The sequence below is a fragment of the Sinocyclocheilus grahami genome, unplaced genomic scaffold (genome assembly GCF_001515645.1).
Source record: "Sinocyclocheilus grahami isolate Dianchi unplaced genomic scaffold, SAMN03320097.WGS_v1.1 scaffold1443.1, whole genome shotgun sequence".
Classification (NCBI taxonomy): Eukaryota; Metazoa; Chordata; class Actinopteri; order Cypriniformes; family Cyprinidae; genus Sinocyclocheilus; species Sinocyclocheilus grahami.
In genome coordinates, this window is record NW_015506622.1 from 151,706 (window position 1) to 169,205 (window position 17,500).

At 39.6% G+C, this 17,500-nt stretch overlaps 1 protein-coding gene across 3 annotated transcripts in view; it reads right to left on the minus strand.

Moving 5' to 3' along the window:
* The window catches only part of LOC107570338 (prickle-like protein 2), a 45,116-nt gene that overhangs the window by 21,927 nt on the left and 5,689 nt on the right, over positions 1 to 17,500 (minus strand). The window contains exon 1 of one of the 3 annotated variants that reach the window (XM_016256560.1): positions 1,305 to 1,508. The exons of the other annotated variants lie outside the window; for them this stretch is intronic. Within the exon in view, the coding sequence (XP_016112046.1) occupies positions 1,305 to 1,379 (75 nt within the window). The 5' untranslated portion in view covers positions 1,380 to 1,508. Of the gene's footprint in view, positions 1 to 1,304; positions 1,509 to 17,500 lie in introns of those variants that run through there. 3 annotated transcript variants of the gene reach the window in all.

A 17,500-nucleotide genomic window follows, 5' to 3' on the forward strand; every position in this document is an offset into this window, starting at 1 on the left:
AAGATATATATATATATATATATATATATATATATATATATATATATAGAGAGAGAGAGAGAGAGAGAGAGAGAGAAATGTCTACTTTCAATGAACCAATTCAAATGGAAAACAAATATTCTCAGATTATGTAATCCGTATGAAACAAGGTGCATCACTACTGCGGAGATGATTTTTCCTTACTGTTATTCACTGACACATTGCTTCTGCCGGTGTGCTGTGGCAAGCTCTATGCGTGTGCTTGAGCGCTTATGGCTATGTAGGCAATTAAAGGCTCATTAAAATGATTTAAACAGTTTATTAATAAACGTGCGATTCCTCGACTAATGCTTCAAATGAATGACTACTAGTCGACCAGAAAAATCCTTAGTCGAGGGCAGCCCTATAAAAAATATAATAAAATGTAATAAAAAGTCAAATAAATATTTTCAAAATTAATATAAAAAATAAATGATATTAAATAAAAATCATTTAATTTATTTAAATAAATAAATAAATACATACCAATTATCAATAAATAAATAAATAAACATGAAAAATACTCAAATAAAAGGCATCCCTTACCGTGGGATTGTAGTTTAGGTCTTCAATTGATCTTAAAAAGTCCAGGCTCTTGGCGGCGGACAGTCGCCCTTGTTCAATGTGGGATGTACTGAGAGAGTCCAAAATCTCCTCCAGCAGGTTCATCTGCCCCGTTTGACTAACTTCAGACTGAAACTCTAAATCAGAGTCATCACTGTCCTCATTGTATGCCTTAGTCGAGGGCAGCCCTATATACGAGCAGTTCTGCTCTGTTTGGAGCAAAAAGGACAAACCCTCAAGAACCACACAAGGAACTTTTTAGATCTGGCATTCCTCACTCACTTCCCAGTTTGCTCGCTTGATGTTTTTACTATGCTAGCCGGAGCGAGTGACCTAAGGCACGCCTGCCCAGAGATGGTCCTCGGGGAGTTTCGCCACATTTGTGGAGTGGGTGCTGGTGAACAATGTATCTCCATTCACTGCTCCATTCACAGAGTGAATGCCTGGGGACTGAAAGCCCCAGCCTGCCATGATGCATGAGCCTGAAAAGAGGACCGAGTCAACTAGCGCCCCAGAGCCCAAGTTCCATTTTGCTTCTGACCAGGTGCACAAACCGGCAACATTGCCGATCCCCGAGGGAGTGGAATTCGCAGGTATGGAAAGGAGCCCCGCCCACACTCCCACTGCTTAGGGTGAGCTGAAGCTGGCCTCTGCAGTATTTACAGTTTTTTTTTTAAGAGGAAGTGCCCTGTCCCCACTGGTACCGTCCATCATGAAATCACCTGTTCTCCTGCTGATCTTTCCAACATGAAACCTCCTGTTTCTCTACTGGTTCCATCCAGAACAAAATCTCCCATTTCTCCACAGATCCCTCCCAGCCTCTCTCTCCCAAGAGAGATCTAAAAACCATTGTCCTTAGTCACTCTGGCTCCACCGCTATCTTCAGAGTTCCCGCTTCCTCCTTGGTCCCATAGGCTGTCTGTTCCACTGTGGACCTCCAGGCCTTTAATATTCACATTCACTGATCCATTCACAGAGTGAATGCCTGGGGACTGAAAGCCCCAGCCTGCCATGATGCATGAGCCTGAAAAGAGGACCGAGTCAACTAGCGCCCCAGAGCCCAAGTTCCATTTTGCTTCTGACCAGGTGCACAAACCGGCAACATTGCCGATCCCCGAGGGAGTGGAATTTGCAGGTATGGAAAGGAGCCCCGCCCACACTCCCACTGCTTAGGGTGAGCTGAAGCTGGCCTCTGCAGTATTTACAGTTTTTTTTTTAAGAGGAAGTGCCCTGTCCCCACTGGTACCGTCCATCATGAAATCACCTGTTCTCCTGCTGATCTTTCCAACATGAAACCTCCTGTTTCTCTACTGGTTCCATCCAGAACAAAATCTCCCATTTCTCCACAGATCCCTCCCAGCCTCTCTCTCCCAAGAGAGATCTAAAAACCATTGTCCTTAGTCACTCTGGCTCCACCGCTATCTTCAGAGTTCCCGCTTCCTCCTTGGTCCCATAGGCTGTCTGTTCCACTGTGGACCTCCAGGCCTTTAATATTCACATGAAATGACAAAATGAAAAATATAATACATCAAAAGTGAAAATAGTGCTATCTATTGTCAAGAGAAAAAGATGGGAGATCATCTTAACCCACTAAAAAAGGTGGTCTAATGACTGTTGCATTAACCACTTAAAAGTTGTGTGTAAAATCAAGGGGACTTGATCAATGTGTTGGTCTTCAGGTCAGTCATTACACAACTTCATGTAATTTGTATTTTTTTGGCAAAGATGCATCAGTGTCATTTAAAATGGTGGTCATGGCTTAATATGTAATACTAAACAAAATCAGATGAAAATTGTATGGCGTGTGCTTTTGCATTCTCGTCTATACTAGGGGTGTCAAAATGAATTGTTTCTTCGATGCATTGCGATGCAGACGAGGACGATTCGGTATCGGTTCAGTAATCGACCATAACCGATTATAACGTACTGATGCTTTTCTGACGTCATTTGTCGCAAACGTGCTTTGTCGCTGTACATTAGGCACGTTCGGCTTGAAGCACCGCTGCGCAGAATGATCAGTGTATGACATCAAGTACCGCGAGAGTGACAAGAGAGCAGACGGATCCTTATGCTTCGCAGTTGATGTCATACACTCATCCTGCGCAGCACTGCTTCAAATCGAACGTGCCTAATGGTGGAGGGAGGCGAGACGCAAATATGAGTAATTAAAAATGCTCCAACTACATTAAAAGCCGATATCTGGGCACATTTTGGCTTTTATGAACAACCGGAGCACGACCTGGAGAAGACACACGCTTTGTGTAAATCATGTCACGCACAATGAAATATGTTGGGGGTAGGGATGGGCAAATGAAGCCTCGTGAAGCACTGAGGCTTTCCTCTGACCGTTTCGAGAAAAGAGTCAAAGCTTTTTTTGAAACAACGCCATCTGGTGGTTAATAAAAAAATATAGCAGCCAAAAGCCTGTGAACGACGCTCTGTAGGATGAGGCATCTACCACATATTCCACAGATCGATTCAAGTTACGTGCACAAATAAAACCCAAACAGTGTGTGTGTTTGTTGAATTTCTGTCTCTGATAAATTAATTTACCCATTAAACTGTGCAATTTAATACTAGTACGAATATATGATGTAATAGAAGAATAATGTACACATATGAATTGCATATGACAAATATTGAATTTTTCTGAAATAATTTGTGTTCTTCATATTACTTATGACTGGGTATCTAAAATGTAACTGAATAAGTCCGAATTAAAACTTGTTCGATCCCCCAGATCTTACTTTACGAATATTTCGACACGCAAAGTGAATCGCGCACGTGACTGGACAGAAAGTGAAGCTTTGTTTGTCATTGGTCACGTGATTTCTATGACAATTAACAACACAAGCTTTGAATCGAGGCTTCATCTGGCACGCCCATTTATTCTTGACACAAGCTCCGATGCCTTGGTTCTAAAGTCACATCACTAGCAGGGGGTAATACCACTAACTTAAGAAACCAGGTCAGGGACAGTTCATATATCTGACTGCTTGTATTTATTTACAAAATTTTATAAATGTGAAGTAAAATTGAAAATTGTGGATGCAATGCATCGTCAAAGCATTGTGATGCATCGTGATATCGAATTGAACTGAATCAATAACATGATAATCGTAACCGAACTGAACCATGAGACCAGCGTAGGTTCACACCCCTAGTCTATACTGTGGTAGTTTGAATAAATCAAATTATTCAAGTAAATGAATTCTCAATAAAACTTTTAAAATGTAAATTTACATTTATTGTGTCACTTAACTATATATAGGCATATTTAATTATTATATACACATACATTTTAAATTATGATGCACTTATTGTGTATGTGTGTTGTTGTGTATGTCTCTTGCCAGGTTTTCATTTGCCGCTATTGAAGTTGGAATATGGGTAGGTTTATGGTTGAGGTACCATCAACAGTATAGTATGAAATTATATGAAGGTACTTTAAATGTAAGCACAATGTAACAACTTACAGTTAGGTCCATATACAAAATATTTGGACACAGGCATTATTTTTGTTATTTTAGCTGTTGACCAAAACATATTCAAGTTACAGTTATATAATGCATATGAGCTTTAAAGTGCACACCCTGAACTTTAATTTGAAAGTATACTCATCAAAAGTGGAGGAAAGGTTAAGGGATTACAGCCCTTTAATATGTACCTCCCCCCTTTTTCAAGGGACCAAAAGTAATTGGACAATTAACCCAAAAGCTCATAGACAGTTGTGGGCTATTCCTTCATTATTTATACATCAATTGAGCAGGTTAAATTTCTGGAGTTGATTCTAAGTGTGCCATTTGCATTTGGAAGATGTCAGATAATTGTTCGGCTTCAAAAACAAATCAATCAGAGAGATAGCAGAAACATTAGGAGTAGCCAAATCAACAGTTTGGTACATTCTGGGGGGGAAAAAAAAGAACACACTGGTGAACTCAGCAACATAAAAAGGCCTGGACATCCACACAAGACAATAGTGGTGGATAATCTGAGGATCCTCTCTCTTGTAAAGAAAAACCCTTTCACAACATGCAGTGAAATTAAGAACACTAACCAGGAGGTAGACGTGTCACTGTCAAAGTCTACAAATCAAGAGAAGACTTCACGAGAGCAAATGCAAAGGGTTCACCACAAGGTGCAAACAAGGCCAGATTAGACTTTGCCAAAAAACATCTAAAAAAAAAAGCCAGAACAATTCTGGAAAAGCATTCTTTGGACGGCTGAAATTAAGATCAACCTGTTCCAGAATAACGGGAAGAAAAAAGTATGGAGAAGGCATGGAACAGCTCATGATCCAAAGCATACAACATTATATGTGAAACATGGTGGAGGCAGTGTGATGACATGAGAACTTATGTCTTCCAGTGGCACTGGGTTACTGGTGTTTAGTGATGATGTGACAGAAGGCAGAAGCAGCCGGAAGAATTATGAAGTATATAGGGATATACTCTCTGCCCAGATTCAGTCAAATGCAGCAAAGTTGATTGGGTGGCGCTTCATAATACAAATGGATAATGACCCAAAACATATAACAAAAACAATCCAGAAGTTTTTAAAGGTAAAAAAGTGGAATATTCTGTAATGGCTAAGTCAATCACCTGATCTCAACCCAATCGAGCATGCATTCCACTTGTTAAAAACAAGGTTGTGGGTTCGAGTCTCAGGTCCGGCAGGGATTGTAGGTGGGGGGAGTGAATGTACAGCACTCTCTTCCACCCACAATACCACAAGACCCTTGAGCAAGGCACCAAACCCCCAATTGCTCCCCGGACGCTGCAGCAATATGGCTGCCCAGTGCTCCAGGTGTGTGTTCACGTTGTGTGCGTGTTCACTACTGTGTGTGTGCACTTGGATGGATTAAATGCAGAGCACAGGTTCCGGGTATGGGTCACCATACTGGGCCCCACATCACTTCACTCACTTTTTTTTTTCAAAACTAAAGGCAGAAAGACCCACAAACAAACAACTGAAATCAGTTGCAGCATAGGCCTGGCAAAGCATCAGAAAGGAGAAAATCCAGTGTCTGGTGATTTCCAGACTTAAGGCAGTAATTGCCTGCAAAGGATTCTCAAGAAAAATACATAAAAATTAACATTTTGTTTATGATTATATTTATTTTTCCAATTACATTTGAGCCCCTGAAAATAGGGGGACTGTGTATAAAAATGGTTGTAATTCCTAAGTGTCACTGTGTGCTTTCTGTGAAGGAGCGAGGAGACGAGGGAGAATTCAGAGTAATAACTGACTTTACTTACATCAAGGAAATCACACGTAGGACACGGGGATCGATGTACAATACTGGACAACCAAACTCTGAACAGGAAACACTTTAGATACACAAGACATAATGAGGGGATGACGAGAAACACCTGGGTGCAATAAACCTAATTGAACATGAGGGAAAACTGGGTCATGGAAAGCACGTGGGGGAGAAAAACACAAAACACGGAACACAGGACTGATATTACTCCCCCCTCCCAGAAGGTGCGTCCACGTGCCCCCCAACAGGGGGGGGGGGGTGCTCTGGAGGCCCCTCAGGACAGACATGGGACGGTAGGCCTCCAGAGTGGAAGCCATGGCGGAACAGGGAGCTCGGGGAGCCATGGCGGAGCAGACTGTTCAGGAGGCCATGGCAGAACGGCCTCCATGGCCATGGCCTCGGCCCGGCATCTACGGCCGGTGCCCTATAACCCCCCCCCCCCCCCCCCGGGGGGGGGGGGGGGGGGTGCTCTGGAGGCCCCTCAGGACAGACATGGGACGGTAGGCCTCCAGAGTGGAAGCCATGGCGGAACAGGGAGCTCGGGGAGCCATGGTGGAGCAGACTGTTCAGGAGGCCATGGCAGAACGGCCTCCATGGCCATGGCCTCGGCCCGGCATCTACGGCCGGTGCCCTATAACCCCCCCCTTCAAAATACTTGGGGAAAATCTCAACCGCTAAGGCCCTCGGGAACTGGGGCCCTCCTTCCCCCAAAAAAACTAAAAATCTCAACCACTAAGGCCTGACTCTGGGACTGAGGCCCTCCTTTGGCCGGACTTGGGGACTGGAGCCATCCTTGGGTTGGACGTGGGAACTGGAGCTCTTCTACACAGTAAATTTACCAGTGTTGATTTTCCAGTGTTACAATAAAGTGTTAAAATAAAGTGTTGGATCAACACTGAACAGAATGGGTCTAACACCAGAAGTGTCAGTTTTCAAATAAGAGTTGGTGTCATTTTAGGTATTTGCAAACGTTAACTCTCGTTCAGATTTAATCAAGCCACACCTCCGTTAACGTGCAGACTAGACGTCATTTTGATCGAAACAGACTACATGCGGACGCCATTTTACTTCAGTGGAAGAGTGGTGGTAAGTCTGATATTTTAATGTTATAATACAGATACAGACTGTAAATTGATTCTAATATTTATAATTTGTCCTAGTCTTACCTATTTTTCGATCACAAATAATTCTAATAATGAATAACAAGACAGCCAACGAGCTCTGACATGTGATTTTTGTATATTCAGCCTGTCATGCTGCTTTATTAATGAATTAAAGCTTTGAATATGCGTAGTTTCGTCTGTCATCTCGTGTCGCACACGGCAATAAAATTTTTATTGACTAAAGTCTGATCGTGTTAATTTCAGAACGAGTCTTAAGTCGCGCGCGCGCCATTTAATAGGTGAACTGTGGCACGTGGAATTTCTGCAGTCTGCTAACGTTACCAGAAAATGTATATATCAAGATGGTCATTGGTCTAAAACAGATTGTTCCGATTTTGTTTTTACGATTTGGCTTGGATTTCTGCTGATCGTTGACCATGCTTCTGAGACAGTTATGGTTTTGAACTGTGGTAACTTAATGATACGTTTTTAATGTCAATGTTTGAGCAACATTATATGATTTGTGTCAAACATGATTAGTTTAAATTTTTTTGTAGTGAATTAAAGCACTCCGTTACCTTTTAAGGAACAAAAAAAACTGTAATATGTGTTTGTGTTCATGTTCGTTTTAACAAAGTCGTGGAATATGGGTAGAAATAGGATATAAAGGCACAGGTCTTTAGCCGTCTCCGTAGTGCTGAAACGATTAGTGGACAATGTCGACAATTTTTAAAAACTTGCCAACGGATATTTTTTATGTAACGTAACTAATATAAGTATCTGCAATAACGAGGTTTGACCATTGGGGCGCTGTACGTAGCGCAAAACTGTATTGCAGTCTTTCCGGATACAATAGATGAAGACAACTAACCTGTTACACTACTCTTTGGGTCAGAAATTGCTTCCAGACTTTTGGAAAGGTGGCCAACTGTTTTCAAAGCAAAGGTTGTCAGACTAGGAGAAACCTTGACTTCCACTCCACTGCTGAAAAGATTACTGTCATCTGCCAAACAGAGCAAAGAAAGCAGCGAGGCACAGGACTCCTCAGGTGAAACTTGCAATGACTTTGCAGTGAAATTATACTATACATAGTTATTTTTGTGTAGACATTTAACAATGTTCTGTGTTTTTCAGAATGGGACAGTGATATATCATCCTTCCTTCTACTTTTGCATCTCCTATCGCCCCAGGCTTCAGGAAGAAAGAAAATCCAAAGGATCAGTATTTCACAGGCTATTGACCATCTGGTGGTGTTTCACAAAGTAGGTAACTGGTACACTGGTGCCAAAATACAAGGGCTATAAGCGTTACACTTTGAATTGATTCAGTAATTTCTTCATCTTATATTTCACTATTAGATAAACTATAAAATATTAATATTTTTAGTAAGTTGATAAAATGAATCTAAATCTAAACTGAAATTAACAGTTGTTCAGTGCATGGCCTGTTTTGGAGTGTTTCCCGGTCTTTACAATGTGCAAATAAGCTAAAAAGTCTAAAATAAATGTTAACTGATAAAGTTGTATTTATTCATTTATCATTATTATTGATAGACTTTATTCGTATTATTTGTACACTTTTCTCCAGACTACAGTATACAGAATTGATGTTGGCACCACAAGTGAGAGCCCAAGAGTAAAGGAGCTTAGAGCTAAGTTTTTGAATGATGTTTAGATGCTACATCTGCAAATCAGTGTTTGCTACAATAGCTAAATTAATTCGGCACCTAAAACTTGTACATGGTTTATATCCTGGTAAGAAATTTGATCTGGTTTGTGATCAGGATGGTTGTTCCTTGCAATTTAAAAGTTATGAAGGGTTTAGAAAACATTTAACTAGATTTCATTTTAGGGGTGTAGCATCAAGCAGTGGAATTGTATATCTACAAAATCAACAAGCTCCAGATCTCAATGAAGCAGTGTCACTTGTTGTGTCTGACACAGAGCAAAGATCAGATAATGATGCGAGTTTGCATGAATGTTCTTCTGTTTCAAGGGATAGTTCGAGGGAAAGGTGTGCATCAATAATAGCCAAATTACAGGGTAACGGTGTTGCAAACAGTGTAATTATGTCAGTTGTTGAAAGCATGGAGGATTTTGTTAATGATTTCCATACAAGTTTAAGGGAAAACATTTTAAATGTTGTGCCTGTTGACAGCACAAGTAGAAGTTCAGTTGAAGAAGTTTTTAATAGTTTTAATAATCCATTCTCTGATTTTAATACCAATACAAAATGGAGAAAATATTTCAATGAGAAATGGGGGGTTGTTGAACCTATTGAAATACACTTATGTGTCAGATACGATTCAAGAAGAAATAAAATCTCTGGAATGTATGAACAGACAACAGTTAATGACACTTTCATATATATCCCTCTTCTGAAGACTCTTGAGTTCATTTTTAGGAATGATAATGTGTGTAATCTTATCCAAGAGAAACGGCAAAGTGACATGTATCGAGATTTTGTGATGGACAGTATTACAAAAAACATCATTTGTACTCCATCCACAGCAATGCACTTCAGATCCAAATTTACTATGATGATTTTGAAACGGCAAACCCATTAGGATCTAAAGCCGGGATTCATAAACTTGGCTGTTTATATTTTGTACTTCGTAACCTGCCAGCACACATTAACTCTTCCTTAATGAACATACATCTAATTTCTTTGTTCCATTCTGAAGATGGAAAAAAGTATGGCATGGACAAAATACTTGCCCCATTGGTTGATGATGTGAAAGTACTTGAGCAGAAGGGAATGACGGTGTCCATCTTTGGTACTATTGCGCAAATTACGGGTGATAATAGTTTTTATCATATTTAGTCAGCCTTATCCTATTTGGTTTTAGTCGACTAAAAGTCTCAACATTTTAGTCTAGTTTTAGTCCAAGAAAATTTAAAGTATTTCAGTCTAGTTTTAGTCAATGAAAACTTGACTTTTTAGCAATAAGATTATTATTAATTAACCGTACAGCAGCATTAATTTTGGCAGCCATTTTTAATTTAGTCTTAGTCTTACTCAAATGTACATTTTAGTTATCATATTTAGAAAAACTTGTCCTGCTTTTGTTTATTCAGTGAAATATATGAGCATTTTAGTCAGGTTTTTTAGTCAATGAAATATTAGTCACATTTCCGTCATTCTGTATAATGGTTAAACTGATAAAAATTATTTTCTTCTCAAAATTATAATTGTTTTCATTTGAGAAATTTACTTTTGCATTTCGGGTATTGCACTTTCTCCAGTAACACCATGCATGGTGTATTTTACCTCATCTAGTGTACTGATTTATTATAGGCCTTTTATTATATAAATCAACACCAAAGACTTATGCAATCTTTCTGTCTACATTATGAAAACAGCTAAAACAAATGAAAAATATTATAACAGTGAAATTCAAACATTCAAGCTGGCGGTCATTAAGCCTCTTATTAAGAAATTCAGCTATCACAATCGCAAACAATATAGTGAGATCTCATGACAGAACACTGAATGACGCTTTCATTTAGATCGTTAAAGCTTGTTTGTTTTTCAAAATACCAGGGGCAGCGCTTCCGCAGTGAGGAGTGTGTGCGTGCGCATGGTTGCCAGATTGCTTAAAACAGTGGTTCCCAAACATGTCCTGGAGGACCCCCTGCCCTGCACATTTTGTATGTCTAATCAGACACACCCAATTTAGTTCTTGCAGTCACTACTAATGAGCTAATGAGTGGAATCAGGTGTGTTAGATAAGGGAGACATACAAAAGGTGCAGGGCAGGGGGGCCTCCAGGACAGGTTTGGGAACCACTGGCTAAAAATAAGCAAAACACACCGGGCAGAAAATGTATGAATTTAACAGCGAAGCTCTGATTCTGGGATAAGAACTCTTGATATCTGGCAACCGCACTCATGAAAGCTTGCGTAGTAGAGCCGTGTAGAGCAGTCTGCAATAACATTTTGTCTCCTTTTTTTGACGAAAATAAAAAGAGGTTTTTGGTAAAGTTTTCATCTTATTTTGTCAACGAAATTGCATGTTGATATAGTCTTAGTTATCATTTATTAACCTTATTGTCGTCTCGTCTTCGTCTCCTCTTAGTCATGGGAAAAAAGCTTGTCAACGAACATTTTTCGTCATAGTCTTCGTTAACAAAATTAACACTAGTGCCTGTCAATGGTCACACCAGTATATAAATCCTCACAGGTGTGCTTTGCTAAAAAATATAGAATTGTGATAACACAATAGCTTGCACAATGTCACTGAATCAAGTATGCAACTAGTGAAATTATTTAATGTTTTTCGTCCAAGGCTAAGCTGTCTAGAGAAGGTCCTCAAGGGAGCTTTGCCGCATTTGTGGAGTGGGTGCTGGTGAGTTGTGGATCAGCATTCACAATCTGCCTAGAGGAGGACATCAACAGCCCCACTCCAGATCCAGAGTCCAACCAGCCATCACCCTACTGCATAGAGCATTTGCCTGAGTTTCCCACAGGCAGAGAGCCCGCGCCCGCCACAACACAAAAGGCAGTGCAAGAGGAAGCACTCCAGAGTCCATTATCACCCTGGAGCCAGAGCCTCACAAAAATATCCGACCAGGTGTGCAAGCCAGCAACATCAGTTGTCACATTAGGAACACTATTGGAGTATGAGGGCATAGAGAAAAAGCCTCGGTCACATTCACACCACGGTGAGCTGCTGCTGGCCTCTGAATTAATATTTAAATATTTGGAAGAGGAACATTTCTCCAGTGCCTGCTGGTTCCACCCAGCCCTGAATCTCCTGTGTCTCCTGAATCTCTTGTGTCTCCTGAGTTCTCACCTAGCCTCCCTCTCCCTCCTCCTCTTCCAGAATTCATCCATCCATTCCTCAGCCTCACCTCCGCTGGCTCCTGTCAGTCCCTCTGCTCATCCTCAGTCTGCTCCACCCTACTGTGTGGATCCACATCTGGCTATCCAGTCACCAGCTTTGTCGAGGCATGAGGATCCCCTGTCTCCATCTCCAGCCTCTGAGTCCCGGACTCCACCTCTGCCCTCCGACCTATCGGCTCCATCTTAGCTCCTTCCTCTTTCATCTCCATTGTGGCCTATCATACCACTGACTCCACTGGGCTCCCTCATCTCTCTGGCTCTGCCTTGGTCAGTCGTCGACCTGTCTCTGCCACGAGATTCTACTTCCCTGGCTTTGCCTTGTCCCTTCATCCCTCGGGCTTCGTTTGGCTTCTCCTTCCCTCCAGCTCTGCTCCTGGCTCCTTCCTGGCTCTTTCCTCCATCACCACCCTGGTTTCTCCCTTCATTAACTTCCTACTCTACATCCTCCTCCAGAGTCCCCGTCTGTCCCTCCCTGTGGACCGTTCTACTGCATAAGGTGTGCCTTCCAGGAGGGGGAAAATCCATCACAAGTTGGTTCCCATATGCCTGCCAGTTCCCTTATTAGTTTCCATGGGGGTTTTTTTGTTTTATTTTTCCCCACGTTCCCCACGTATTTATGCCCTCAGTTTCCCTCAGCTCATTGTCCTGTATTGTTTGTATATATGATTCTTTGTTGGTGTTTTCACCTTGTGGATTTATTAAAAATAATTATTGGATCTTACTCTTTTGTTGTGTGCTTTATATTACAGTAGCACATGACGTAATATATTATACATTGTATTAAGTATTACATATAGTAGGTTAATAGTAGCCTTCAATAAACCATAAATGAGACAAATGTGCAATGTTAAACGAGGTCTGCCTGCTCCCTAATAACAAACTCCTTCTAAGGTTCTTGTTGTGGGACCTAAAGTACGGAAACCCACCTGATATGTACAAGTGGCAAGTCCTTTCATTTGTCATAACATGCAGCCCATGTTGTGTGACATTTGCAATACAGCAACATGTTTTCACCCATTGCCAGCAAGGTGATAAGATACAACAGTCAGTGCTGCCTTTATGTTAACAAATATTTTCAGGCAGGGTTGAGATCCATCAGTGGGTGAGGAGTGAGGTCCCGGTGGTTAGCCATCGCTCTAAGATCAGATAACTGACTACACAGTAATCAATCACTGATTTAGCCAGTCAAAACACAGCGCTGGTCAAATTGTAACAGTTATCCTGTTCCATGGATTTTCCAGGATTTTCATCCTGTCCTCTAGAGGGCAACAAAGAGAGAAATAGTTTTAAGGTTTCCAGGAGTATAGAGGAAATGAGGGGGCGGCAACACTGGACTGTGACTGGAGCACTGATGGCAGGAAATGACGGTAGCTCTGGTAGTGATCCGGAAATGGAAGACGAATCGTGTAGCGGGAGTGCAGGAGGGAGTGAATGGTGGAAAGTAGTTAATCGGAAAAGAAAGAAAAACAATAGTCAAGGATCATTTACAGATAGTGGAAAGGAGGATCATGTGAGTAGGAAAAATATAGAGGAATACAAAGTAATGATGAAATTTGCAGAACCTGGTATGAAGATAAACCCGATTAAACTGACCAAATCTCTGAACAAAGCGTTAGGAGAAATAAATAGTGCAAAGACTCTGAGAGATGGAAACTTGATTATCATGTGTAAGGACGAAAAACAACAAAATAAGGCACTAAGTATAAATTCGATGCTTGGATACCCGGTATCATGCACATTGATGAAGACGAAGCCTTGGGTTAGAGGCGTGATAACTGGAATTCCTACTAATGTACATGCTGATCAAATTAAAAGTTGCGTTGAATGGGGGGAAGTTAATTGGAGCAAAACGGCTTCAATATGTGAGAAATAAAGAAAGGATGGACAGTCTATCGGTTATGCTTCAATTTGATGAAGAAAGAATGCCAGAGAGGGTAAAAATAGGCTATGTAAGTTATCCAGTAAGACCATACGTACCTCCTCCACTTAGATGCTTCAAGTGCCAGATGTATGGACATGTTAGTGCAGTTTGTAGAGGAAGACAACGTTGTGCGAGATGTGGGGGTGATCATGTATATGGTAAATGTGGCAAAGGAGCGAAGGCGAAATGCTGCAACTGTGGAGGTGAGCATAGTGCTGGATTTAGGGGATGCATTGCTCACAAACATGCTGTGAAAATTCAAAATGTGAGAATAACTGAGGGGTTGACTTATGCTGAAGCAGCCCAAAAAGCAAAACAAAACGAACAGATACAGCGAGAGATAAAAATACAAGAATGGACTGGGAATACTGTGGCTCAGAGAAAGACAAAAGAGGATAGTTTGGTGATCGGGAAAATGGAATTTGTTTCATTTATGGCTGAAGTGGTAAATTGTTCTGCTCAAACAGAAAGCAGAACAGAGAGAATTAAAATCATAATAAGGGCAGCTGAGAGATACTTGAATGTAGCAGGCGTAACGTTGGAAAAAATAAATGACATGATAAAGACTCAATCTAGTGCTCAAACAACATGTGGAAGTACATAGTAATAATAATGCTTTTAACGATTCTGCAATGGAATGCCATAAATCTTATAGCAAATGGTCCAGAATTTAAAAAGTTTATAGATCTTTTAAATAAGAAACCAAACATAATTTGTGTACAAGAAACATGGTTAAAACCTAAATTACATTTTGTTCTGCAAGGATATTATATTGTAAGAAAGGATAGAAAGACAGGTAATGGAGGTGGGGTGGCCACTTTTATAAAAAATGAATTAGAATACAGAGTCATTAATGAGATTGAAGAACATGAAGTGGTGGTTATAGATGTATATGCAGCGAAACAAAATATCAGAATAATAAATTGTCCTTGTCGTAGATTAAAGATTTAGAAAAGGTTATTGGGTTAGGAAATTATAAAATAATTTGGTGTGGAGATTTTAATGCACATAGCACTTTATGGGGAAGCAGTAATGATGATCATAATGGGGATGTTGTAAAAGAAATAATAGACAGTAATGGGTTAGTATGTTTAAATGATGGTAGAAACACAAGAATAGATTTGGTACGTGGTATTGGGTCAGCTATAGATTTAACATTGGTTTCTGAAGATATAGCAAGTAAATGTGTATGGGATGTTTGGGAAGATAATAATATGGGTAGTGATCACTATATCATTTTATGTAAGGTAGGGATGAGTGTAATGGAACATAATGTGATTTTAGCTCCAAGATGGAGATTTAATAAAGCAAACTGGGAAGCATTTACATATTTAAGTGAGGTAGAACTAACAGCAGTAGAAGTAAATATGATGGAAGACATAAATGTAATGGGAAAATATGTAAAGTATTGTATGATGTAACTAATAATATTATAGGAAAAAAGGGACAATGTAAAAAGAGGAAAGCAGTTCCTTGGTGGACAGAACAATGTAGTAATGCGGTACATAATAGGAATAAAGCAAAAATGATTTTGATTTTCAGAAAAATCAAAAAGACGAATTTATTTGAAGATTTTATTAAATATAAGAAAGCGCAAGCTGAAGTAAGAAGAATAGTCCGAGCAGCTAAAAAGAAGTACTGGAGAGATTGGTGTAATTCAATAGGAGAAGATATTGACATAAGTGAAGTATGGGGATCAACTAGGAAAATTGGAGGAATTTATACAAATCAAACTCTTCCAGTTTTTAAAAATGATGAAGGAAGAATAGCTGTGACAGATAATGAAAAAGCTGAAATGCTGGCTAAAGTATTTGTTAAATAAAAATTATTTTAAATCTTTTTAACAAGGTATGGAATGCAGGAAAGATTCCTTCTTTGTGGAAACATGGAATAATAGTACCAGTAAGCAAACCTGGAAAGGACAAATCCAATCCAATTAATTATAGGCCAATTGCATTAACTTCTAATTTATGTAAACTGATGGAAAAAATTATCATGCATAGACTAAATTATATATTGGAAATAAAAGGTCTTATATCGCCATATCAGAGTGGGTTTAGGGCTGGTCGGAATACAATGGATGCTGTTTTAAGCCTAGAAGCCGATATCAGGAAAGCTCAGACAAATAAAGAAGTATTGGTGGGGGTTTTATTTGATATTGAGAAAGCCTATGATATGCTTTGGAAAGAGGGACTTTTAATAAAACTTAAATGTATGGGAATTGGAGGAATGTTATATAATTGGATTATGGATTTCCTTCTTGAAAGAACAATACAGGTTAGGGTAGGAGTAGAGTATTTTGAGACATACACAATAGACAATGGAACTCCTCAAGGAAGTGTATGCAGCCCAATATTTTTCTATATTATGATTAATGATATTTTTGGTAATTTTAAAGGTGATATTGGAAGGGCATTATTTGCTGATGACGGGGCAATATGGAAAAGAGGACGTAATATTGCATGTGTGTCTCAAAGATTACAAAAAGCAGTTCTGTCAGGACCACTATCGTCAAAATGATAGATACTTAGCATAAAGTTTGGTTTGGCGGTATGGTTCTGTTCTGGGCAAAAACCTCCCTGCCCATCCATGCAGCCTGTCATGAATGAGCAGGGAGAGCAGCAATAATAACCCCCCCAGGGTTAACAGAACAGAACAAGGCAGATATCATTAATGTACTTAATGATATTTAAGTGTAACACTTTATTCAAGATAAAGGAGTCTGATTAGCATATATATATGATACATCTTGATCCATTTATCCATTTTCGAGTTTGATTGATTTCTTACCACAAGTGAACTGCTGAGTTCATTTTCAATTGGGCCAAACCTGCGATTGTTTATATGTAAGCCAAAACAAACCAAACTAAAGGAGAAAACATGCCAGGTTCCAAAAAATAAAACAGAATAAAATAGTTTTTTAAAAACCTCTCAAAACAACTCTGAACTGTGGATCATTTATAATTGGTTTGGCACTAATACATTCAATGACTTTTCAATGATCTTTTGAATTACATGACCCCCCCCCCCCAAACTAAAAAAAAGGCAGCAATATCACATTGAAATATATTCCAAATGTAAAAAAAAAAATTATATTATTAAAAACAATTGGGAATAGTTTTGTACTGCAACATAAACATGTAACATAATGCAGTGAATTCTGAAAAGTAGAGTGTGTCATTCAAGATTTGTAAAGACATATTACAAAATAAAACACTGTATTATACCTGTTGTTAGTGTTTTTAGGTCATTGTTTTATGAATGACAAAGTGTGTTTGCAACAAAAAAAACCCCTGTAAGATGCCATGATTTTTTTTAACGTAACCTCATTAGGACAAGGTGGTATGGCAAATATGGTAACTGGTGGAATAAGGTTATGGTGTCTTATCAGTGCAAGTGAGTTTTAATTATAATCACCAACAGAGTTAATTGAGATGAAAATCAAAGATCTGTAAACACAGGTATTCTGGTTTTGAGAAATTGTGACATTAAAATATGATAGGTGTGTGTCTGCTAAGTTTGTCTGACAGTTCCCTGGTGCGTATGTGTTTGTCACAGCCATCACTAACACAAGCTAATTGAATGCCCTGTGGAGCAGCATCCCCGTCTCCCGAACATGCCTTCATTAGTGACAGCCAGGTAACCATTGTGTTTGCCATTAACTTCAGCACTATTTGTCACTGTTGTGAAATTAAACCACTATTAAAACATCAATACAGCCCTTTTTCCTGAATGAATGAATGATTCTATGATACACTTATTAGGGTAATTTCATGTTCCCCAACTT